This window comes from Saccopteryx leptura, chromosome 2 (genome assembly GCF_036850995.1).
Source record: "Saccopteryx leptura isolate mSacLep1 chromosome 2, mSacLep1_pri_phased_curated, whole genome shotgun sequence".
Taxonomy (NCBI): domain Eukaryota; kingdom Metazoa; phylum Chordata; class Mammalia; order Chiroptera; family Emballonuridae; genus Saccopteryx; species Saccopteryx leptura.
The window spans coordinates 230,368,446-230,394,476 of NC_089504.1; the positions used below are offsets into that span (position 1 = coordinate 230,368,446).

The window sequence follows — 26,031 nt, forward strand, 5'->3', positions numbered from 1 at the left end:
ATTTTAATTTGGTTCAGTTTCCCCTTCCCAACAACAAAATCCAGTTTTGGGTTGTCACAACATACAGGTTTACAGTTTGTATGGAAAATGATGTGATATATGTATGTAAATAATATATGTGTGTGTATTTTTTACCCATTCATCTACCGATGCACAATACTTTGTTTCCATGTCCTGCCCACTGTGAATAATGCTGTAGTGAACATGGGAGTGCAGATACTTCTTCAAGATAATGATTTTGTTTCCTTCAGATGTATACCCAGAGGTGAAATTGCTGGGTTGAGTACACCTAATACTTTTAACAAATTCCCTAATCTAATCCCTCACTTAGCCAACTCTATTATTACCGGCCGTATGCCAAGGTTAGTGTCAGGTACTGCATCCATAGCAGTCATTAGGATACAGTTTCTTCCCCTCAGTAGCTCCAGTCGTATAGAGGTAATATATTAAACAATAATTGAGTAGCAGGATTACAGAGGTTTTTATAGAGATGTTGTGCAAGGGAGTGATATCCAAGGAGTGGCTAGCACTAACCAAGCATGGACTCTGAAACAGAATTCTAATAACTTGATGCATATTAACTTATCTAATCTTTACAAGTCCTGTGAAATAAGTACCATCTTTCTCTACAGCCTTTTGAAAACTTTTTAATTAACATGAAATTGCCCCGAACTCTTCTTTAAAGTTCAAGAGTGGGCAGAGTATCATTTTGTTTTCAAGCTAAACACAAGGCTTCTTCCCCACCCCACCTCCTGTCACACCACCTGGGAAATGGCTGCTGCCCTACATCCTCCCCAAGATGCTTGACTAAGTGGAGAACGGGCACTCTTTCAGCAGGTAGGGGCTTTGAGGGAGAGTTTTACACAGTGTCTTGCATAGTAAACAGTTGGGGGTGGGGTGGATGAAGGGTTTTAGCATTTCCCTGAGCAGGTATAATGAGGAATACAAGAAGGATGTTGCAAGAACAGGGTGGGAAGATCCAGAATATACATGAACAGTTTGATGAATGCTATAACATTCATTGGAGAGAGATAATAAAACCATTTGGAGTTTTTCATGCTTAGAAATCCATACATAGGGTCTGCTGTGATAAGGAAAGTAGGCAAATTTTAAAAAGCTATATATGGTGTGGAGTGTTAGGATGTCAAGGCTGCCTTTGTCAATGATTGGTGTGTGTATAACTTTACCAATTCTAGTATACATGTATCCATTTACTATTTGCTGACTCCAAGTATTTTTAAACACTGTGTCCTAGCCTAGTTACTAAGTGTATCATTTTAGCTATTCTCAGGTCCAGTAAAATAAAAATCATAGAAAACAGAGCAAAGGAAAGCACCTTTCCTTTCAATGGCTATTTACTGAGTGCTGTTATGTACCAGGTGTTATGCTATACTCTAGTTAAGAGGCAAGACCAGGTCATGGAGCTTACATTAATTTCTAAAAAGGGAGGAGGGATGAAATTTTTTCTGTAGATTAACAAGCCTGGGGAACTTTTTTTTTTTCTTTTTTTTACAGGGACAGAGAGAGAGAGTCAGAGAGAGGGATAGATAGGGACAGACAGACAGGAATGGAGAGAGACGAGAAGCATCAATCATCAGTCCCTCGCTATGACACCCTAGTTGTTCATTGACTGCCCCCTCACACATGCCTTGACCGCAGGCCTTCAGCAGACCGAGCAACCCCCCGCTCGAGGCAGCAACCCTGGGTCCAAGCTGGCAAGCCTTTCACTCAAGCCAGATGAGCCTGCGCTCAAGCTGGTGACCTCGGGGTCTCGAACCCGGGTCCTCCACATCCCAGTCTGATGCTCTATCCATTGCGCCACTGCCCGGTCAGGCGCCTGGGGAACTTCTTTATACTGCATCCTATACATGTGATATCAGAGAAACTCTGTACAATAAAAGTCTTTATGAATTGAATTTAGATTCTGCTTAGAAAGGTTTATTTTTTTTGTCTTTTAATGTTTCATAATGGAAAATTTCAAATTTATCCAAAAGTGGAGAGCATACTAAATCACTCTTTGGTGATTACTAGCTCATGACCAGTCTTGTAGGGAAGCAGTTATTTCTAGTAATTGGGTTTGAGATTAATATTCAACTTACAAATTAATCTTTTACAAATAAGGTTTTTATGTATAACAGTTCTTTTTCAAAGAGCTAACTTATCTTTGACTTATTTAGTATTCAAGTAAGAAGGTAGTAGTCTAATAACATAAGCTGTAATATTGTGAGTCTGCCTTGTTAACATTTTAGAATGGAAGTTTCTTAAGACTGAAATAGTCGTACGTCTCCATGTTGTAGTCCTTTGTCCAGCTAAGTAAGTACATTTAAGTACCACTCAGAGAAAGGCATTTGTTCAAAATTACCTGTTTCCGCCAGGTACACTTTTGGCCCTCTGTCACATTCCACAGAGAAGAAGAAAATCAATGGTATAATGAACTAACTTTGCAGTTCTCTTTTTGGGTTGGGCATTTTTGTTGTTGCTGTTCATTGCATGATTAAATTCATGAAGGTAGAGCAAATGATTTTTTATGATTACATGCTGATTTGGATTTATTTCTCTTGTACAGAAGGAAATGTAAAAATTGCAACTGAAACTTTGCTAAGATCTACTGAAGAAGTACAAGGTATGAAGGTCAGTGGGACTAAGACGGATAATAATGAAGGACACAAGAATGGCAATGTGAGTAAAGGTCTCTCAGCCGGGTGCAGCGATTACCCACAAGTAGACAGGATCATGACCAGTGGTGAGGTTTCAGAAACCAGCACATTAGTTTCCCTAAAGCCTTTAAACTTTGTGGACCCTGGATTAACAGAAGCAACTCCTAAAGAAAAAGAATGTGAAGAATTAAAAACTTGTTCTTCTTGGTTGTCATTATTACCAGGGAGCAGTGCCATTTCCAAAGTGGACAGTGGGAAGGAAGAGTTGTGTAAATTAAGCCTTGTCTGTGAAGCAGATGACAATCACCATCAGATTCTTGGCCACCATAATGAAAACCACCTAGAAAAAAATTCTGAAGTTTCATATTTCCAATCAAGTTTACCTGGTCCAGGATCCAGAACAACATCCTTAGAAAAATGTGGTTTTGAAGGTGATGCCTTGCTAAAGAGATCTGCTGAAAAGACAGACAATTCCTCTTTTTGTGGGGACGATCAATGCAAGAACTTGGCTTCTAGAAAAGAAAATGAAGGACAGTGTTTGAACCCCAGGAGTGAGAGGGGGGAACCCTTTCTTGTTAATGCCAGGCAACCAGAAGAGGATGCTAGTGAACACTATTCTGGAGAAAAAAAGACTGTTGCCTTCCCAAAAGAAAATATTTACGGTAATGATTATATTCAAGGCAATATCCATACAGACGACTCTAGTTCTTTAATGCCCAATTCTTTTACTGAAGACACAGAAGTAAAGTTTAAAAAAACAGATTTAAAAATCAATTTAGATGTTCAAGGTAGCTTAACAAACCATGAGGACCATAGAGAACCTTCTGTTAATATGAGCCACCCAGGCAGACACTGTAAAGAAAGCAGTTGTTCCTTGACGCAGATTGGAGAGCCAGAACAGACAACCACTATCGAGTTCGCTATGTTAAGTGAAAAGATTTACAGTAAAGACCCAAACTCCTTAATCAGCACTCAGAGACATCTGGAAGGCAGCACCCAGTTAAATGAAGCATCATCTAATGAATTTATGACTGAAAAAACATCCCTGGTGACTTTAATGCTGGAGGACCAGATAAGTCCTATAAATGAGGAATCAAAACCCAAGAAAGATATTTCTCAGTTATCACCATCCCTAGACTTCGGTTACAGACCTGAGTCAGAAAATGCTGTAGAAGCCTCTCAGGACAATGTGCCACATTTAGATGAACAGAGCATTGCCTGTGAGAGGAATGGGCTTCCTTGTATGGATGAACTGGTTCTAAACAAAATAGAAAGTGAATGTGTTTTAAATCAAGTGTCCCTTAATTCTCAAGACCATGCAAAGTTGCCAACTGACAAAGAGATGCCTTTAGCAACAAGTGAGGATTTTCAACAGAGCCATCAACCTCCATCAGAGGATGGAGCCAGTGTCACTGCTAATACCCAAACCATTTCCATGAAGACAAAAATGAAAGACATCTCTCCACCAGGTGACAAAACCTGGGGTGCCTCTTCAAGCAATCCCACCTTAAATATCAAACCGGGAAGCCAAGAAAGAAAAAACGAAATGGCTGGTTCAGGAACAGAAGATCTACATTCCAGACTTCCCTCAAGTAAGAAAGAATCAACAATCTTTCCTCCAGTGGTCTCTGTCATGGAATGTGAAAGTGTTCAATCTCAGGATCTTTCTGGCTGCCATTGTGCGGGGGGAAATGCATCACAAGAGAGTACGTGTTTCACGCATGCTGCTTCTGAGTCCAGCAGAATCATCCTGGAAGTTGAAAACTCTTTGATAACCAAGTGTGAAAATGCATTTCAGCACAGCAATCACCACTCCGCAGGAAGCAAAGACTCCATGGCAAGTAGCACTCATAATGTGAGTTATACATCAGAGGAAAATGAACCTAATGGAAGAGAAACCAAAGGCAGCCTTCCAGGAGATAAGATCAGAAACGAAAAGACAGCAGGTATGTTAAATAATGAAGCTTCAAACAAAACCATTCACACCACAAATCATATTCAACTCAGTGAGGAAGGGCTAGAATTAAAGGAACAGGATATACCCAAAGAGACTATGTTTTGTAAATATAACATCTCTGATTGTGCTACACAAGAACTAAATCAATCTGTAAACATTCCAAATCCTGAAAAACTGTTGGACCAGTCTGCTGCTACTGAGTTCTCCAGTTTTAAAATCATGAACCAAGCAGTTAAAACTCTTGTTCAGGAGACAGATGAAGTCCTTGACTGCCAGAGTAACCCAGACACTCCCGATGAATGCAGAAGTGAAGGTAAACCAGCTAAGGAGACACTAGGTAGTAACCAGAGACAGACCATCACCGAACCTGACACAGAAGTAAGCCACAACCAAAAGGATCTGCCATTTAGTTCAGGCAGTAATGACTCATTGTCTGGCAGTAGTCTGAAAAAAGGTTATTTGAAAGGAGCCTTTGAAAGGATTTCCAGTTGTGAGGAGTCCACAGATGGTATGGTAGACATCATCTACACAGACAGTAGTAATGAGCCTCCAGAAGGGATGTTGGACATAAGAGCATCTAGCACACTTGATGGTGGTACATGGCAAGGTAAACGGGCATTACCTGAAACCTCAAGGACTACTTCGTCTCCAAGAGGCTGCTTGAATGCGTGTACAGGAAAGAACGATCAGGATTCAGATTTCCCAGATGCTGCTTCCTCTGCAGTGGACTCCCTTGAAATAAAAAAATCACGTGAAGAGACAGTCTGCAGATCATTAAAAGATTGTGAAATGGAAGTGTGTCCACACTCTTGTGCCAAGGAGATAGAATCTGTTGCAGATCATGAATCAAATATCAGAATATTGGACAGAGTAAATGTGTCTTTAAGTCATATTCACCGTGAACAGCTAGTTAAAGAAGTATCTCTGAGAGAAACACTAGGAATGATTGAAAGGTCAAGACTAGAAATACACTCTGAGTTTGACAAGGAAAATATCTTTGGAATTTCTTCCAAAGAGTTGATGTCTTCTAGACACCACGATAAGAACTCTGTTCCCACAGAGAGTCTGAAATCCATTGAGACCAAGCCTTTTTATCTGTTGTCTCAAGAAAATTCAGATGCTAATATTAACAGTGAAGAAATTGGCCTGAAACATACTTTTAAACCAAAAGATGGTGAAATGCTCTGTGATAATGTGGAGGAATTTTTGCCTGAGAAGAAGGAAGGAGCACTAAGGAATGTGAGTAATCCTGGTGACGCAAACAGTGTTGACAGCAGTGTGAAAGTTCTGCCTTTGGTGATGGAAACAGAAACTAAAGTGAAAGGAAAAGAAACCGAAGAACATCAGAGGGGACCACCGGATCACCTGACTGTTGGGGAGGTGTCTGAGGAGATGATTACCAGAAAAGATGGTCATGGTGATCATACGAGTGAGCATTCTCAGACACACTTGAAATCCCTGAAGATGCTCGGTGATGCTGAAGAACATCAAAGCCAGAGGGATTTGGACTACATGTTGCAGAAGGAAGAGGAATCAATACATCAAAAAGAAGCACATACTATATTGGAACAATGCACATCATCTAATATGTTGTCAGATGAGGTGCAAAATAAGAACCAACCTAAGGATTACAAATACGAGTACACCATGATGAAAGAAATCACCCCAGCAAAGCTGGCCACGGGTGACGTTACTGCACAGTTTCAGAGGTTGAAAGACCCAAGGAAGGAAAACTTATGTCATCCATTAAAAAAGGACATTGAGTTGTGCATAGGTCCTGTCCTTCGTGGTCCCTCCCAGAAAGCACAAGACCCCAGTTCTGCTAAGTGTGATGAAATATATGGTGCCTTTGGGAACACTTCACGACGGAAAAGAGTGCTTCCCTTAAAGAAGCAACCTCATCGGACATGTAAGAAAGTCTCCTGTCGGGAGCAAGTCAACATGGGGAGAATGATAAGTAAAATCAGAAATTCTGCCTTCTTAAAGAGTTCCTCTGAAACCATCCCCACAGAAGCACACAGATTTCTCAGTTCACATGCTATGTCTGCACCCATACGACTGGAACCCGAAATAGTACCTACCAGGAGCTTAGTCAGCCACATACCAAAGCAGAAGGCTACTCCGTGCCATCTCTTGAGGAGGCTGAGTGTCAGAAAGCCTACCAAAGAATCAACCTTACTCAGCAAGCTATCCGTCCTCGCCTCCAAACTGGCCCCCGCCACAAAGACCCAGAAACTGAGGTATCGGCGGTGTTCCTCTGAACTTCTTCCAGTAGCTAAAAGCTACAAGCGGCTCAGATATAAAAGGCTCCTGGATGGGTTTTCTTACAACACAATGCAGCTGAGTCCATATATGACAGCTAGTGGATGGGATAAGAGGCCTAACAGTAAGTCCTTGACACTTTATCCGATTGAAGCTGTCAAAATGAGCTTCATAGATTTGAGCAACAAGATGCCATTGCTGCTGTTTGGTTCTGAAATCTTGCCAGTATCCTTTCATGTGAAATCAGGCCCAGAGAGCATAAACGAGTCCCTGAGGACTTTTCCTGAGCACTGTGCTCCAGCGAGGCTTGCCTTAGGAGAGGCTGCCCAGTGCTCTTCTCAACCTCCCAAGTGGACCTTCTCTTTCTTCTTGTCCCACGGTTGCCCTGGGGTGGCCACATTCAGGGAAGACACTGGCCTCCATGCTCAGGCACATGCCCAAGCTCCTCCACAGCCTCCAAGTCCCCTCCAGGACTACGGAGGCACCGCCATAGTCCAGACGAGAGCAGGCTGCTCTGTCCTTGGCCTTCACACACTCCTAGCACTTTGTTCCCCGGGATGTTACCGAATCTGGACAAAAAAACGTAGCTTTTCCAGTCACATGCCTGCCATGCAGAGGCTCTTCATGGCCCAGTTTACACAGGGCTTGAAGGGGTTAAGGTCTCCAGCCTCCATAGCAGACAAGATCTTCTGTTCTCTGCCCTATTCTGTGGGCCGAGTGCTATCCATTTGGAGCCAGCATGGGCCTTCTGCCTGCCCCTTCGAAATCTCTGCTCTTCATTCAATCCACAGCAAGCGACAGCCAACTCTGGGCACCACAAACAGGTAAAGTCTGTCTCATTCTTTGCAAATGTCCCACCTTTGCATCCTGCCACTGGGGAGAGGACTGGAGCACTATTGGAAATTCAGGGCTATTGGGAGTCTTTGTCTGCATTTTGTTTGTGTCTTGCCAGATCTCTGCTGAGAAAATGCAGCAGTAATTCTGAACTGTAGACCCCTCTAATTTCCTGCAGAACCTAGATTTTCTGCAGAATCTTTTATTTAGTATCAGTCTCTGTTCTGTCCATTCATTCTACAAACCATCAAATCTTCTGAATCCCTTTTCTCTGCTTGTCTTGACCTTGCAAAGAACAAACACCATTACAAGTTAAAGACCTTTTTTTTTTGTGACAGAGACAGAGAGAGTCAGAGAGAAGGACAGATAGAGACAGACAGACAGGAAGGGAGAGAGATGAGAAACATCAATTCTTTGTTGCGGCTCCTTAATTGTTCATTGATTGATTTCTTATATGTGCCTTGACGGGGGGGGGGGGGGGGGAGAGGAGGGGGAGGGGCTACAGCAGACCGAGTAACCCCTTGCTCAAGCCAGCGACCTTGGGCTCAAGCTGGTGAGCCTTGCTTAAACCAGATGAGCCTGCGCTCAAGCTGGTGACCTTGGGGTCTCGAACCTAGGTCCTCTGCATCCCAGTTCGACACTCTATCCACTACGCCACCGCCTGGTCAGGCTAAAGACTCTTAAGTAGTGACAAATAATGACTGTTAACTACAACTTGTTCATAGAGTGTTACACAGCCAGCACCTAATTCAGAGTTTGGTATATAAAGGCTACAGAAGAAATACTTTTTAAATAATTATATAGGCATCACCAAATCTAGTTTATAAACCTTTGCATTTCTGCCTGACCTGTGGTGGCACAGTGGATATAGCATCGACCTGGAACACTGAGGTCGCCGGTTTGAAACCCTGGGCTTGCCTGGTCAAGGCACATGTGGGAGTTGATGCTTCCTGCTCCTCCCTCTTCTCTCTCTCTCTCTCTCACTCTCTCTCTTTCCCCCTCTATAAAATAAATGAATAAACCTTTGCATTTCTTTCTGGAGCAAAGGGGCTTTGAAAATTGGCATTTACATACTGTAGTTGTAGAATTTATAAAATTTTAAGTGAACTTGGAAAAGAGTTCTTGTGGTTTGACCACTAAAAAAAATAATTTCCCCAGTATCATTTTACCTTCTAATTGAACATAAGAGAAGAAAAAGAATTTGAGTTATATCCCTAACATTAAAAAGCTGCTGGTGCAGCCTGACCAGGCAGTGGCGCAGTGGATAGAGCGTCGGACTGGGATGTGGAGGACCCAGGTTTGAGACCCCGAGGTCGCCAGCTTGAGTGCAGACTTATCTGGTTTGAGCAAAAAGCTCACCAGCTTGAACCCAAGGTCGCTGGCTCGAGCAAGGGGTTATTCGGTTTGCTGAAGGCCCACGGTCAAGGCACATATGAGAAAGCAATCAATGAACAACTAAGGTGTCGCAACGAAAAACTGATGATTGATTGACTGATGCTTCTCATCTCTCTCCATTCCTGTCTGTCCCTATCTATCCCTCTCTCTGACTCTCTCTGTCTCTGTAAAAAAACAACAAAAAAAACCCCTAATGATCGATGCTTCTCATTTCTCTCTCTGTTTCTGTCTGTCTGCCCCTATCTATCCCTCTCTCTAACTCTCTCTCTGTCCCTGTAAAAAAAAAAAAAGAAAGCTGCTGGTGCAGCCTGACCAAGCGGTGGCACAGTAGATGGAGCGTTGGACTGGGATATGAAGGACCCAAGTTCGAAACCCTGAGGTCACTGACTCAGAGTTGAGCCAGAAGGTTGCTGGCTTGAGCAAGGGGTCACTTACTCTGCTGTAGCCACCACCACCACTTCTCCCACTGCCCGCCCCTGTCAAGGCACATATGAGAAAGTAGTCAATCAACAACTAATTAATGCTTCTCATCTCCCTTCCTGTCTATTCCCTATCTGTCCCACTCTCTGACTTTCTCTGTCAAAAAAAAAAAAAAAAAAAAAAAAAAGCTGCTGGTGCATATTGTGAAGTTCCCAAGCATGTTAGTAGAAAACTAAATAAATAAATGGGTTTCAGAGAAACTCCCCTCCCAGAACCTCAAAGTGGCTGATTGAAATTGAAAGATGAATTAATATAAGTTCTTGTCCCGTAGTTAATAGAAATGTTCGCTTCTTATAATGCAGCCATAAAAATACATTAGAATGAATCAAATTGTTTTAAATGATGGTGTACTACTTTTACTGTTTAGTTTGTTGGTATGCTCTCTACTCTGTGTCTGTGAAACACAATTTTTAATCATGTTACCTCCTTTAAACTGTTCATTCCGGAGGTTCATGTAGAGGGAGAGGAGTTACTTATTTCACCCTGGGGATGAGTGTGACCCCTTTAGTGCTTTCTCCTCTTCCAGAGCTTGGTCCCACCTGAAATGTCTGTTTCCTGGTACCTTCTGTCTCCCTTGCTTCCTGTGTCTGGCATTTTATTTAATTTTCTAATTTAATTTTACTTTAATTTTGAAAATTAAATTAATTTTATTTATTTTTTAATTCAGATGGAAGGTGGAGAAGTGATGTTTATAGGGACTTTTCTTTCTCATTGTCTCTAAAAGGGCCTTAACATCATATTCTTTGGCTTTGAGTCTAGAAGTTTTCTGTTTTTCTAAACACACTTAGAAATGGTAAAAATGGTAATTGGGTAGCCTCAGAAAGCAAGACTAAAATTAATGAAGATTAAATGGATTTACTTCGGTAGCATTTTTCTTATTTGAACCTTATTCTCTAGCACCATATAATATAGGGGGAACAGGTATCCTTTTTTGCCTTTTTTATAGATGATGAGCCTGAGGCACATGGTTTTTCTAACCAGAGCACCTACCTAGTTAGTGTTTTAACTGAGCTGAACTAGAACCAAGGTCTCCCAATTTCTGATTTTGTCAGCTTCTCTCCCTCAGCCCCAGTATTCCATCCTCCTTGCTTTCCTTTTATCTGTACTTCTCAATCCTGAGTCGGTGCGAAACATTCTGAAAATCAGAATTATATATGCTTTTTCTAGCTATTGGACAGATTTCTAAGAGGAATTGGATTGTATGGTCATCATACAAATGTCTTACTGATTGAAACCTGTACTATATTCTAAATTAAGTAGAAACTGATTCAGGTTTTACTTTAAGAGGCACAAGAAGCTCTCCAACATTGTGTATTAATGTATCTTTAAGTGATTATTAATACTATTGTTTAATCTATGAAGGATTCATTATTAAGAGACCAGCCATCCTGTTAACAGTTTTCTTCTACGTAGCCATGTTTCTGTGGAACTTGGCTTTAAAGAAATAAAGATATCTTCACAATTTTGTAGGTTATAGAAATTGGCAGACTTTATTTAGGGCAGATTTTATTTTAATAGAGTTAATACAGTGCTGAATATAGTATAAATTTTTATCTATAAATTTCTAAAAATCTTTAATATACCTGTTCAACAACTTTTTCAGAAGGAATAAGGTCAGAATTAAAAAAAAGAATCAAAATTATTCTTGTGTCCCTCCTATCTCTTACTGTCCTCTTTATTTCTATTTTGTGTGTGTGTGACAGACAGGGAGAGGGACAGAGACAAACAGGAAGGGAGAGAGATGAGAAGCAACAATTCTTCGTTGCAGCTCCTCATTTGTTCATTAATTGCTTTCTCATATGTGCCTTGATGGCGGGGGGTGCTACAGCAGAGCTAGTGACCCCGTGCTCAAGCCCTCGACCTTGGGCTCAAGCCAGCGTCCTTGGGCTTCAAGCCAGTGACCATGGGGTAATGTCTGTGATCCCACTCTCAAGCTATCGACCCTGCACTCAAGCTGGTAAGCCCACTCTCAAGCCGGTGACCTTGGGGTTTCAAGCCTGGGTCCTCTGCATCCCAGTCTGATGCACTATCTACTGTACCACCACCTGGTCAGGCTATTTCTACTTTCTTTCTATTTAAGGTAGAAAACAACCTTCCTACCTGGCCTGTGGTGGCGCAGTTGAGAAAGTGTTGGCCTGGAATGCTGAGGTCACCGGTTCGAAGCCCTGGACTTGCCTGATCAAGGCACATGTGGGAGTTGATACTTCCTGCCCCTTCTCCCTTCCCCCTTCTTTCTAAAATGAATGAAAAAAAAAAGAAATTAAAATAAAAAAGAGAACATCCTTCCTGTCAGCATGCCTCCACTCTAGTGATAGGCACATAAGTGTAATTCTGAGAGGTTTTCATCTTTCTGGGTAGCTGTCATTTCTTATCTTCCTAGGCTCTGAGTGTCATGTTGTTCCACTGCCCTAACCTGTTGCCCTTGTACTTTTGATTCACTTCAGCCACACCATGTTACCGTTTGTGCCTCTTCCAGGCATGGAAGTTACGTCCACCATCAGCGGCAGTCAGTTGAGGTAAATCTCCAATGGTACCTGGCATAGGAGGGTTTGCAGAGTGAGAGAGAGAGAAAGAGAGAAAAGAGTGTGAGAGAGAGACGGGATGCTAGTGGGTGGTGTGGATCAAGCATGGTAGAAATGAAGAAGATGAGCTCTTGTCCTCCTAAACCAGACTGAATCTTAGATTCCAATGTACTTTATGATAAGTAGCACCTAAGTATGTGTAATCAATACCAAATATGGGGCAGTGTCAGAATCACTTAGCCAGCTCTCTGTACCATAAGATTCTTCTCAAACTATTTGTTGGTCATTTGGCCAACTTCATTGCCTGGATGGGAATAATCTCACCTGTGTACATTTCATTTGTTTGGTTAACTAAATGCCTACTCCCTTCCAAAAACTCAGTTCCTTTTTACATTTTTCCATATTCATTACATTTTCCTTATTTCATAGCTCCGTACCAATGAAATCATATTCTGTTAAATGCTTACATAGGCAGACACAGGCTACATCCAAGCAGAAGTGACTAGAGAACAGGTGGAGATGTCATTGCTGGAAAAAGGCTTCAACCCTAGTCTGGGTGTTAAGTTGAATGTATAAGGTCTACTGGAAAGTTCTGTCCATCTCTATCACAAGTTTCGACATGTAAGCACATGTTTATTTGGCGCATGTGTGCCTCTCTATTTTTATCACTTAATGTATACATATTGACGTAGCAAATTAACTAAAACAAAGTTGATTCACGTTAGTCTTATGTGTGAAGCGATAGTGTACCCATGGCTACTGATAAAGTTCATTTACACCACTGTAATTTTTATGAATTTCAACAAGGAAGAAATGCTAGAGAAGCATGTCTGTCACATTCACCATATTCCCCGGACTTAGCACCCTCCAACTATCACTTGTTTTTGTCCTTACAAAATTTTTTGAAGGACAAAAAATTCAAAAATGAAGAAGATATCAAACAAGCACTGGTTCAATTTTTTTGCATCAAAAGATAAAACATTTTTCAAAAATGGGATATACAAATTGCCCTCACGCTGGCAAGAAATCATTAATAATAATGGCAATTATATTATTTAATAAAGTTTATTGACGGTAAGAAAAATGTGTATTTTGTTTTATTCCAAAAATGGACAGAACTTTCCGGTAGACCTTATATTTGAGGTAGAAAGTAATTCTGCTGATATTTTCTTCTGTTTTTCCCCTTCTGCTAGGTTAGAGCCTCCATTCCCTGCCTTGGTACCAAAGTCTTGCTTGGTAACAGACTCCACTGTCAGCAAGCTCCTGCTTTCAGCCTCTGAGTTCCAGGTTCCTGGGTTAGATGAACTGGATGGTGTGACAGCAGTATGCCCCCGTCCACAGAGTAGCCCCCCAGAACAGAAGGAGGTGAGTGTAAAGTGCTGCTGGGGCCCAGCGACAGTGGCACTCGGGCTGTCCATTGATGACTGCAGATCACATGATAGGTATAGATGGGCCCCTGACTGTCTTTACCACCCTTAGCTGCAGCTGGGTACTGGAGATTACCAGACAGGAGGTTTCTGTGTGGGCGCTCTAGGATAGCCTGGGGCTCTTCATCTGCATTGTTTTCCGGGTCCTTTTTTCTTGGTTACAGAATTTAGCAGTGTTTACAGAATTAGAATTAGACCATAGAGCTGCTTCATGCATTCAAAGAGGATGAATGAATGATGGTGTTTTTCAATTTTGCAACATCTACTGTCTCTGACAGATATTGAGAACTCAATATCTGAGCTGAATGTACAGTTCTCTGTCAATAATATAAAGGAGGGTATTTGCTGAAAACACTGGTGGCAGGAGTAGGAAGGGAAGCTTTGTCATAAACCACTTATTAGAGCTAAACTGAGGAAGTGGCATCTTGAGGGTCAAGAAAAGGGACTTTATATAATATTTAAAATGTCTTACAACTTCATCTTTCTTTTTAACCCTTATAAATAGGTTGAGCCCGAGAAGAGACCAAAGAAAGTCTCACAGATTCGTATCCGCAAAACCATTCCTAAGCCAGACCCTAATCTTACTCCCATGGGCCTCCCCCGCCCCAAAAGGTGAGCTCTTTCTCTAATACATATAGCTTTACTATTTTTTTTAATTTTATTTTATAGTGAGAGGAGGAGAGGCAGAAACAGACTCCCGCATGCATCCCGACTGGAATCCACCCGGCAAGCCCACTAGGGTGCAGTGAATATAGCTTTACTTTTTTGAAAATAGATTGTAGCACATCAAATATGTTTAAATCCAATAGTTTGTAATGATACTTTTTTCTTTTTAAGTAAGTGAGAGGCAGGGAGGCAGACAGGCAGGCTCCTGCATGCACCCTCCCTGACTGGGATCTACCCAGCAAGCCCCATACTAGGCAATGCTCTGCCCATCTGGGGCTGCTACTCCATTGCTCGGCAACTGAGCTATTTTAGTGCCTGAGGTGAGGCCATGAAGCCATCCTCAGTGACTGGAGCCAACTTACTCAAACATTTGAGCCATGGCTGCAGGAGGTGAAGAGAGAGAAAGGGAAGGGGGAAGGGTAGAAAAGCAGATGGTCGCTTCTCCTGTGGCCCTGACTGGGAAACGAACTCAAGACTTCCATATACCAGGCCAACACTCTACCACTGAGCCAACCCACCAGGGTCATAATGATACTTTCAAGTAAAACTTAATGACTATATTTGGACAATATTAGAGAATCAATGAGTTGTGGAAATTGGTACATAATGGGAAAGACCCAAGCATGTGACCTGCTTTTACTGTGTAAACTGTCCCTTAGGGTTACCAAAAACTTGATGAACATGAAGTTTCTATTTATTTATTTTTTTGAAGTTTCTCTTTAGGTAGAAGAATTCTACTGAATGAATAAAGAATGAATGATAGAATGTGTATAACCCTAAAAAAATAATAGATATAATCATAATAAAATAATAGGTATAGTGTTTGTCAGTTGGCTATTCATATCACAAAAAAAGGTGACAACAGGGATCATGTTCCTTGAGATGGAATCAAATATCACCACCTGAAAATCTTCCTATCAAGCCCTGGCCAGGTAGCTCAGTTAGAGCATTGTCCCGATGTACCAAGGTTGTGGGTTCGATCCTGGTCAGGGCATATTCAGGAATCAGCCAGTGAATGCATAACTAGGTGCAACAATAGGTCAGTGTGTGTGTCTCTCTCTCTTTCTCTTCCTCTCTCTTCCTCCCTCCCTTTCTCCTCCCCCTCCCCCTTTCTCCTCCCTCTTTCCTTCCCTCCTTCCCTTCCTCCTTCCTCTAAAATCAATCAGTAAAAAAATTTTAATAATAATCTTCCTATCAAAACAGACATCTATAGCCTGACCAGGCAGTGGCATAGTGAATAGAGCGTCAGACTGGGATGCGGAGGACCCAGGTTCAAGACCCTGAGGTCGCCAGCTTGAGCGCAGGCTCATCTGCTTTGAGCAAAGCTCACCAGCTTGGACCCAAGGTCGCTGGCTTGAGCAAGGGGTTACTCGGTCTGCTGAAGCCCCCCGCCCCACCCCGGTGAAAGCACATATGAGAAAGCAATCAACAAACAACTAAGGTGTCGCAACAAAGAATTGTACTTCTCATCTCTCTCCGTTCCTGTCTGTTCCTTATCTATCCCTCTCTCTGACTCTCTCTGTCTCTGTAAAAAACAAACAAAAAAGCCCTTAGGCCCTGGCCGGTTGGCTCAGTGGTAGAGCGTCGGCCTGGCGTGCGGAAGTCCCGGGTTTGATTCCCGGCCAGGGCACACAGGAGAGGCTCCCATCTGCTTCTCCACCCCTCCCCCTCTCCTTCCTCTCTGTCTCTCTCTTCCCCTCCTGCAGCCAAGGCTCCATTGGAGCAAAAGATGGCCCGGGCGCTGGGGATGGCTCCTTGGCCTCTGCCCCAGGCGCTAGAGTGGCTCTGGTTGCGACAGAGCAACGCCCCCTGGTGGGCGTGCCGGGTGGATCCCGGTCGGGCGCATGCGGGAGTCTGCCTCCCCGTTTCCAGCTTCAGAAAAATACAAAAAAAAAAAAAGCCCCTAAAAATCCAGACATCTATATCTGTTCATGCCTCTATATCTAATTGCCAATCTATAGGAAACACCTATAGTATTTCCTATATGTTTAGATCAAAGGAACATGTTAAATGACACCATATAGATGTAATCGAAATAATCTCAACTGGGGACTCCACAGGCAAAATGACCTGGTTTCTTCAACAAATAAATTACATAATAAAAGAGGAGACAAAATAGAACACTAATAACACAAATTGGGAGAGTATTGATCTGACTTTGAAGTTCCAGGGATCTTTTGTTGTTTGGGAGAAGGGTAAAAATATTGATGCACTTCAGTTTCTAAGTTCAATATGCTCATAAAATTCTTGCCAACCACTAAAACAATATGAGAGTATATAATTTCCAAGCCAGGAGAGGAGGGTAAGGGAGTCAGAGAGAGGGGGCAGTCAGTTAAGGAGAAGCAGCTGTAAAATAAGATACTGACATAAAGTCAGCTATATCATTCCTGATACAATACAAGTGGACTTCATTTCATAAAGTTGGAGAATTGTGGCCTGGAAACGGCAGTCCAGTACATGCTGTTCACCTGGGACACATCTAAAACATTACGGAAAGATTGCAAATACGAGATCGTGACAAATCTCCTATAAGAGAGCGTGACATATTTATTTCATTCTCTTTTCAGGTTAAAGAAAAAGGAGTTCAGTTTAGAAGAAATATATACCAACAAGAATTATAAGTCTCCTCCTGCAAACAGGTAGGTACATATGAGTAGGAAATAATAGGGCAGGCTTCTGAAATGATCTAGGTAAATCTCTTACTAACTACAGAAAGGGTATATTCAGTTCTTCCAATATTGGGTCTTGGAAAGTACTAGAATTGATATTTTTAGTTCCTAGTACTTAAATTGGGGTAGGTGTTGCGATAGGGAAAAAAGGTGTATTAGGTTAGGTAGATACAGAAAATGGGATCTCCTTTTAGTTTGCACTGGAGTTTTCATTAAATATGCTGGCCATCTTCAGGACTGGTAATCATTGATCATCAGATGTGATTCTAAACACAAATACAGAAAAGGTTTCACTTGGCTGCCTGTGAGTCTGAATTCAGTTCAAGTCATTGACCATTTAAATTCCTGTTTTTGGCCCTGGCTGGTTAGCCCAGTTGGTTAGAGCATTGTCCAAACACTCCGCCCCTGTTGACTAGAAGTGTTGCCATGTGAGTCCATGTGTTGGTGACTGTTTTCTGTTGTACCCTTAGGTGTTTAGAGACCATCTTTGAGGAACCTAAGGAACGAAATGGTACGCTAATCTCAATCAGCCAACAGAAGAGGAAGCGAGTTCTAGAATTCCAGGATTTTACAATCCCACGGAAGAGGAGAACGCGCAGTAAGGTCAAGGTGGCCGGCAGCTTCACCAGAGCACAGAAGGCAGCACTGCAGAGTCGAGAGCTGGATGCCCTTTTGATACAGAAACTAATGGAACTGGAGACCTTCTTTGCCAAGGAAGAGGAACAGGAGCCCTCATCTGGTTGTTGAGAAGCAATTTGGTTTGGTAGTCTCCACGTTAGATTTCCTAGGCCTTCTTGGAAGAGGATGCCTAATTTTGCCCAATGCCCAAACCACTCAAAAATGCAGTCCATGGATTTTTACCTGTTTCAAGGTACAGCCTTTTCAGATACTGGTGAAGGAGGGTCCTCTACTTCTACTGCTGAGTATAGAACCTCAGGAATGCTCCCTTTCTCCTGGAAGTGGTCCTGAATGACATCTGGCCTCCTCTTCCCACCCTCTGCCATCCGCAAGAGGGAGTCACAGCAAACCTTCAGTAACACTAGGATTCCAAGGATTCACAGCATTTGCACGTCCGTGTGAAAGTTCCACATTGTTTACGGTGGTGCTAGACCAAGGTTATTTAGAGACATTGCCTAGGGAGGGGGATCTGGCATCCTGTCCTGCGTGGTCTCACCGGCTCATTTCAGTAGATGAGGAAAGATGAGCCTGTGGTGTTTTCTAATTTTGTGAGTCTGTCTGCCCAGAACCTGGTGTGTGTGTGTGTGTGTGTGTGTGTGCGCGCGCGCGCACATGTGTGTGTGGCTTATCCCCATCATTTTTTTTCTCCCTCTGTGACTGTGGGTCACTAGTGCCAGAGGAGCCCGTCCAGGCCCCATTCGAAGTAAGTTGCACTTTTTAATGTTGTGGTGTTATTTTCATTTATTTCCTTTTTTATTTTTAATTGCTGCATGTTTGGAGCCTTTAAATGTGATTTGAAACAATTTTTTTAAGACATCGAGGAGAAAGACAACACGTCTTCAGAATAGATGGTAGACATTTGACCCAGTTCATCAGTGCGCGTATGGGACAGTGGAGAGACACTTTTCCATTCGCGTGTTTTAAGCAGTCCCTTCCCCATCTTCACCTTCTATTGTAATTCATTAGAGGGAGCACTTTTTTCATATGGGTTCTCGTTCTTACCACTTAAGTGGATGTATTAATTTTAATGATGGAAGTAAGGCAGAGTTTTCTCCCAATCATTTAAAAGTGTGAAGGTTGGGTGTGGTCTGGTCTTCTAATAGTTTTTATCTGAAATGGTGGTGTGTGACAAAGTTGCGTACAACAGCATGGGCGGTGATAAAGGCCGGCCCAGAGCATTTGCAGCTGTCAGAGCAACTGGCTCTGAGGGTGGGGAGAGGTGACGGGCTGATCGAACTCCGTGATGCGGTGGGATCACGAAATTCTACGGCCAGCCCTCCCAAGGACACCTCATTGTACTCTGGTCCCGTGTCTCACCTACTGGAAATGTAAAATGCCAGAGTTTGCTGCCCTTCTCCTTTTGTGCCCACAGGAGTCTGGGCAGAAGGATGCAGTGTGGGGTAGCAGGCCCAGAGGGTCATTCCTCTTCCACTAACCCCGGTGCGCCCTCACCCCGCTTCCCCTACCTTCCTTCCTCTGTGTTTTATCCTTGTTTTCTCTCTTTCAAAACAAGGGTTCAGAGAATTACCATTCCTTGGCTGGTGAATGGGATGCTAGACCCAGCCTCAGGACACTGGTCACCTCTTCCCGTCCTCCTAGGAGCCACTGCTGGGAAGCAGCTGCCAATGGGAACTGTCAGAGCTCCAGAGACATTTTCAAGTCAGTCTGTTAGGGGAGAGTGAGTGGTGCCGTCCTGGAATGTGTCTCCTGGTTTTTGTTTCCCCATTGGTTAGCGGGTGGGGAGGTGGGGTGGGTGGGGGTCTCTATGTGCCTTTCCTTTGCAGGTTGACAGTCTGTGCCACACTGGAGCAGAAAAACTGACATGAGCAGGAAAAAACAAAGTGCCACGTCTGTCTTCTCAGCCCATTGCCTCAGACTTAGTGTTTAGTAAGTTAAACACACACCTGGTAATCCACAGAGACTGCTAAGGCCACGGCCAAATAGCATTAGAAGAGAGCTTGTTTCCACTCTGGCTCTGAATGACGTGATCAGATTCTGCATCCACTTTGTCTAGACTGTGTGGACATGACCTGTTTCACCTCAGTACCTCTCCCTTCCTGGGACGGGGTCTGTAGACACTAAATGCTTCTCTTTTTGCTTTAGGGAGTGGGATCAGTAATATATTGTGCCCTTGGACAAACGTTTGTAGGGAACTACTGCTGGACAAGCTTGCAAATTCCCAGTGAGTCACCGGGTTTGCCAGCTCCGTTGCCAGTGTAGACGAGTCAGTGACATGGCAACCGTGTCATCCTGCAGACTAAAGTTGAGCTGGGCACAACTGTGATGTCACCAACATTAACGAGATGTAGGCATGGCATTTTATGGGCCAGGAGCAGTGGTTTGGAACATTGGCGTCTGGGAAGGAAGAATTGGAGGCGGTGGAGACCTGGGCTCCTTCCCTGTCATGTCCTGAGAAGGAGGGGGCAAAGCTGCTCTGAGGCCTACCCTGTCCTTCCGGGAAGTTCTCGGCATGCCCTCTGGCTAGGGCCTTTCCCCTGCTTCAAAGTTAAGAACGGGTCCCCACTGCAAACTTGAAATTGCTTACCTGACATTGATAGACAGGTTCTAGCCATGCTCAGCCACACCTATCTTACATCTATTTCTGCCATTGGCCTGACCGCTGCAGCGCTGTCGGTGGCCCCCAGAGCCTGCGGTGCCTGCCCACGACAGGAGTCAGCAGTCAGCTGCTGGCACGCCACCTGCCGGAGTGGCAGGGCTGCTCCTGGGTGGGAGCCGGTACAATTTCCGAGTTTGAGGACTTCCCACCGAAGTGGTAGGAAGTTATAGTTGACTGTAACTTACTCAACTCTGGTTAAATGTTATTAACATGAGAAAGAGAAGAAATCTCAGGTCCATTCGGGGTTCCGCCCATCAGTTTTTCACTGAAACTGAACTATGGGTTTTTCATCTTTTATTTTATGGTTGTATTTGCCTCCCCTGCCTATCTTCTTCCACTTTTTTTTTTAATCTCCTTTCCGGCTTCATTCCTTCATACCTCATCACCTTTTAAACCAGATTATGTCCACGTTTTCTGACTGACCTCACTCTGAGAGCTGCAGCTGAGAGAGGTCCAGTGCAAGGACACGTAGTGTTTGCCTTACTGGAGCCTGAGAGCTCAGAAACTCGTGCTGTGAATCCCAGAACTGCGCTCCTCCGAGAGCTGTGAAAATCATGACACTTGTCACAGTTTTGCCTGAAGGAGTCTTGAGTAGGTGCCAGAGCCAGTCTGAAGTACAGTCCAGATTCCATCCTCTGGGCTGGACCCCTGCCCCCACGCTCCTTCCCGGCCCGCCAGGCCTGGGGCAGCCTTGCGGGGCAGAGCCAGCGTCGTCGCCAGGCTGGCATGCCACCTCATGCTCACACCACGCACATCAAGATCCGTGAAAGGCCAACTTTGAGGCAGTGATCCTTTTCTCCCGGTCTTTGGGGGTGGGAGTGTATGCAGTTGGTGCTTTTTTTTTTTAATTCCCTTGTTTTGTTTCTGTAAGCTTTTCCCCTGGTATCATGGAAAGGACCTCTTAAACACCACATTGTGGGTGCTGTATCCAAAGTCTGAATAATTGGCCAGGTATGTGGAGTAACCTTTCCTGAATTCAGGCAAGGGAAGGGCTCCTTAACCACAGCTGAACTTCTTAGGTTAACAGCTGGCAGAGGAGGGAGGCTCAGTTTTACAAGAATCAAAATTTAATAATACCTAACCACAAATTGAGCAGCAAAGGCGATTTTGATTGTAAAATGAGGGTCTCCATGTCGTGCATCATCTAGCACAGCATACTGCAGATTTTGATGCCTGTTCATTGTGTGTCTTCACGAGTCCCTCTCTGGTGCTGAATTGGGTTTGAATTCTTGTTGAGAGGCCTCAGCATCTCCTTGGGCTGGTCTGGGCCAGTAAATAGCTGCCTGAAGTGTTTCTATATTATCATGGTCTATAATAGTTCAGTGAAGTTTTGTACATTTTTTTTTTTTGGTAACATTGGCATACATGATGCCCCTGCAGTTCCTTTTCTGTTTGGTAGTTTGTGCCTCTAAAATTTCCACCGTTATGTGTGTTAATTTATGAAAATAAAATTTTTGAAACCTTTCAAATAACTCTCATGGCTGTTACTTTATTCTTGTGGTTTGGCATTAATATGTTACATTTTTACCTATAATGTCATGATGTTGGTTGTTGTTTTTTTAAAACACACATTGCAAAGCTATAACCAAAGGAAGCATTTTCGCTTCCAAAGTGGTCACCATGTTTTGAGAACTGTCCATGATAAAACAGATGGTACATCTGCCAACTCAAAGGGAATTGTTATTAAAAAAAATTTTTTTTAATTATTTGTGAGAGATACACACAAGAACATGATTCTATTCCTATATGTGCCCTAACTGGGGATCAAACCAGCAAACTCTGCACTCTGGGACAAAGTTCTAACCTATCAAGCTATCTAACCATGGCTCAAAGGGAACTTTTTTTTCTTTTTTTATTTTCTTTTTTAGATTTTTCTGAAGTTGGAAACGGGAGGCAGTCTGACAGACTCCTGCATGCGCCCGACCAGGATCCACCCGGCATGCCCACCAGGGGGCGATGCTCTGCCCATCTGGGGCGTCGCTATGCTGCAACCAGAGCCATTCTAGCGCCTGAGGCAGAAGCCATAGAGCCATCCTCAGCTCCTGGGCCAACCCTGCTCCAATGGAGCCCTGGCTGCGGGAGGGGAAGAGAGAGACAGAGAGGAAGGAGAGGGGGAGGGGCAGTGAAGCAGATGGGCGCTTCTCCTGTGTGCCCTGGCTGGGAATCGAACCCGGGACTCTTGCACGCCAGACCGACGCTCTACTACTGAGCCAACCTGCCAGGGCTCAAAGGGAACTTTTTTATTTAGTTATTTATATATATATAATATATATTATATATAATTTAATATATATATATATATATTTTTTTTTTGGTGACAGGGACAGTCAGGAAGGGAGAGAGATGAGAAGCATCAATTCTTCGTTGCAGCACCTTTGTTGTTCATTGATTCTTTCCTCATATGTGCCTTGACCAGGGGCTACAGCAGACCGAGTGACCCCTTGCTCAAGCCAGCGATCTTGGGCTCAAGCTGATGAGCCTTGTTCAAACCAGATAAGCCCGCGCTCAAGCTGGCAACCTCGGGGTTTTGACCCTGGGTCCTCTGCATCCCAGTCTAACATTCTATCCACTGCACCACTGCCTGGTCAGGCTCAAAGGGAACTTTTTAAAAGAATCGGCCATCTCAAAATGTTAATAAGATTTTTGACAGGATTAAGTCGTCTGAAATAAGTAAGATGAAGACTTATATACTGCTAAAGAATTCCTTTGAAAATAACAGTAAAAGAATATAAACTTTATTCTCACATTGTATGTACAATATCTAAATTAGAAGTGCTTTCCTAGTGTGTATTAGTGAGATATTGATGCCATATTGCTGCATAACAAACTGCTCCAAATTCAGTGCAGTATAACAGTGAGTTTTTGTTTTTGTTTTAGAGAGAGAGAAGTGAAAAGCATCAACTCACAGTAGTTGCTTCCTATATGTGCCTTGACTGGGCAAGCCCAAGGTTTCGAACCAGTGACCTCAGCATTCCAGGTCGACGCAGTGGCTCCACCACACATTTTATTTTCATACAAGCACATTTAAGGCCTGTGCTTTCACATCTCAAAATGCTTCATTGAGCAAAGCAAGTCATATGGCCAAGCTCAACATCAACAGGGCAGGGAGAAAATACCCTACCCATAGTAGGAAGAATTGCAGAGCTACATGGGAAGGAGAGGATGAAGAATTGGGACAACTGGGGAATAATTTGTCTTTCACAAAGTGTAAATAAGAAAACAAAACTGGAAATAGTTATGGACAGACACAGCCAAAACCGGCTCTGCCCGAGACCTAATGTCATGAGCTGGAAATAATCCTTTTTTAAATTTGCTTTCTGTTCTAAAGTTATTTTACTCTGTCAGAGTTCCTAGCCCTAGCCTCAAAGTCACAGAAATGAAAATCTTAGCAGGAACCCTTGGAATTTCTTCCAGGGACCACATGCTACAAATAACTCAGATGTTCTCTTTATTATTTGTTTACTTACTCTTTTTAAAGAGAGAGAGAGAGAGAAGGGGGGAGCAGGAAGCATCAACTCCCTTTGCACCTTGACCAGGAAAGCCCAGAGCTTTGAACCACCGACCTCCGTGTTCCAGGTTGACGCTTTATGCACTGCGCCACCACAGGTCAGTCAAATCACTCAGATATTAAAGCTCCTGAATCACTTTCTTGCAAAAATGAAGAAAATGTGTATTTGCTGAATGGGGTTAAATGCTTTTGGCATTCCTATCAGGCCCTCTCCACCTTAGCCCTGGATTCAGTTACAGCAACAGAGTCCTGCTGTTACTTTTCAGTACTCACATTGTCCCAGTACACTTTGGAAGGCACAGGTGTCATAAAGTCATCCTGAAAACCTTTGGACAATCTGGATGAAATGGAGTATCCAGCCCAACCATTTCACTTGCTGACCCTGTGAACCTCAGAAAGTCATGACCTCTCATTACCTTTAAAATGAAAGGTTTGAACAAGAGTGATCAATCCATAGCCACTCTTGTTCTCCCCTAAACCAATTCTACATGGCAGACAATGAGACAGAAAATTTGGACACAAAAAGACACCAGAAGTGTGCACACAGAGGAAAGAATTGTGAGGACACAGTAAGAAAGCCATATTAAGCCAAGGAGAGAGGCTGCAGAAGAAACCAAACCCGCTGACAACTTGACCTTCAACATCTGGCCTCCAGAACTCAGAAATAAATTTCTGTTGTCTAAGACACAAGTTTGCAGTATTCTGTTATGGCAGCCCTAGCAGACTAATACAACTTAAAAGAGGCACAGCTAAGACTCACATACTCCCAATGCGCAAGCTTCTCTCATTGTGTCACAAGTGTTGGCATACTCTCCCATCACCACCCACGGCCACCTTGACCAGTAGGCTCAGTAGGAAAAATGCTAGAGCACAGCATCATTTTAATTTTAATGTATTTCAAGTAAGACAATAAGTCTGACCAGGCAGTGGCACAGTGGACAGAACATCAGACTTGGACGCGGAGGACCTAGGTTTGAAGCCCCAAGGTCGCAGGCTTGAGCGTGAATTCATCTGGCTTGAGGGCAGGCTATAATGGCTTGAGCACAAGCTCACCACCTTGAGCACGAAGTCACTGGCTTGAGTGTGGAATCATAGACATGACCCCATGGTCGCTGGCTTGAGCAAGGGGTCACTAACTCTGCTGTAGCCCCCTCCCTGGTCAAGGTACATGAAAAAGCAATTCGTGAACAACTAAGGAGCCACAACAAAGAACTGATGCTTCTCATCTTTCTCCCTTCCTGTCTGCCCCTATCTGTCCTCTCTCTCTTTTTTTTTTTTTGTATTTTTCTGAAGCTAGAAACGGGGATAGACAGTCAGACAGACTCCCGCATGCGCCCGACTGGGATCCACCCGGCACGCCCACCAGGGGCGAAGCTCTGCCCACCAGGGGGCGATGCTCTGCCCCTCCGGGGGGTCGCTCTGCCGCGACCAGAGCCACTCTAGCGCCTGGGGCAGAGGCCAAGGAGCCATCCCCAGCGCCCGGGCCATCTTTGCTCCAATGGAGCCTTGGCTGCGGGAGGGGAAGAGAGAGACAGAGAGGAAGGGGGGGGGGTGGAGAAGCAAATGGGCGCTTCTCCTATGTGCCCTGGCCGGGAATCGAACCCGGGTCCCCCGCACACCAGGCCGACGCTCTACCGCTGAGCCAACCGACCAGGGCCTCTGTCCTTCTCTTTGTCTCTCTAACACACACACACAAAAAGAAAATTAATATAATAATGTACCAGGTCTGGAATCTATTATCTTTATATCAACACTGTTGTAAAATACAATTTTCAATTTTTTTTATGGAGAAAGGGGTTCATTAAGGCAAACATGCATAGGACCACAGAAGCCATAATACAACTCAGCCACCACCATTCATAATTTGTAGAACTGCTATGGAACTCAAAGTTGAATCCCAGGGAATAGCATGCTGGTTCTTAAATCCTAGGCTAAATCTGCCCCCTAGTGGCAGTAGGGAAATTTCAGAAGAAATTAATGTCCAGTGCCTGTTGGATAATTCTCACCTACCAGAGTACAGTACTTTGAAATTGTTCTGCATGGTTACATCCTCACAGTTCCATGAGGTAAGTGACATCCAATGTCCAGATAAGTCACTGAGGATCAGGGTAGTTTAGTCATTTAATCAGGGTCACTTAACTAGTTAGTGGAGAGTTGGTTGTAAGTCCAGCCCAGGTCTACAGGGAATCCTGTTAATCTGGATTTTCCCATTGTTGAGATGGATCCTCAGGCAGATGAGACAACTTAATGCTCCACATTTTCCGATTTGAAGATAAAGCAGAACCTTTCATGCTGTCTGTATTTATTCTATTAAGATTTTATTTATTGCCTGACCTGTGGTGGCGCAGTGGATAAAGCA

The 26,031-nt window shown here is 43.6% G+C and overlaps 1 protein-coding gene across 11 annotated transcripts in view; it reads left to right on the forward strand.

The window, feature by feature from the left end:
- Window positions 1-21,624, forward strand: part of PRR14L (proline rich 14 like) — a 49,856-nt gene extending 28,232 nt beyond the window's left edge. For all 11 annotated transcript variants that reach the window (XM_066370417.1, XM_066370422.1, XM_066370415.1 and 8 more), the window contains 6 exons: window positions 2,567-7,700; window positions 12,030-12,101; window positions 13,301-13,472; window positions 14,040-14,146; window positions 16,768-16,839; window positions 17,340-21,624. In XM_066370417.1, the coding sequence (XP_066226514.1) occupies window positions 2,567-7,700; window positions 12,030-12,101; window positions 13,301-13,472; window positions 14,040-14,146; window positions 16,768-16,839; window positions 17,340-17,616 (5,834 nt within the window). In that variant the 3' untranslated portion in view covers window positions 17,617-21,624. The remainder of the gene's footprint in view (window positions 1-2,566; window positions 7,701-12,029; window positions 12,102-13,300; window positions 13,473-14,039; window positions 14,147-16,767; window positions 16,840-17,339) is intronic.
- The last annotated feature ends 4,407 nt before the right edge of the window (window positions 21,625-26,031 follow it).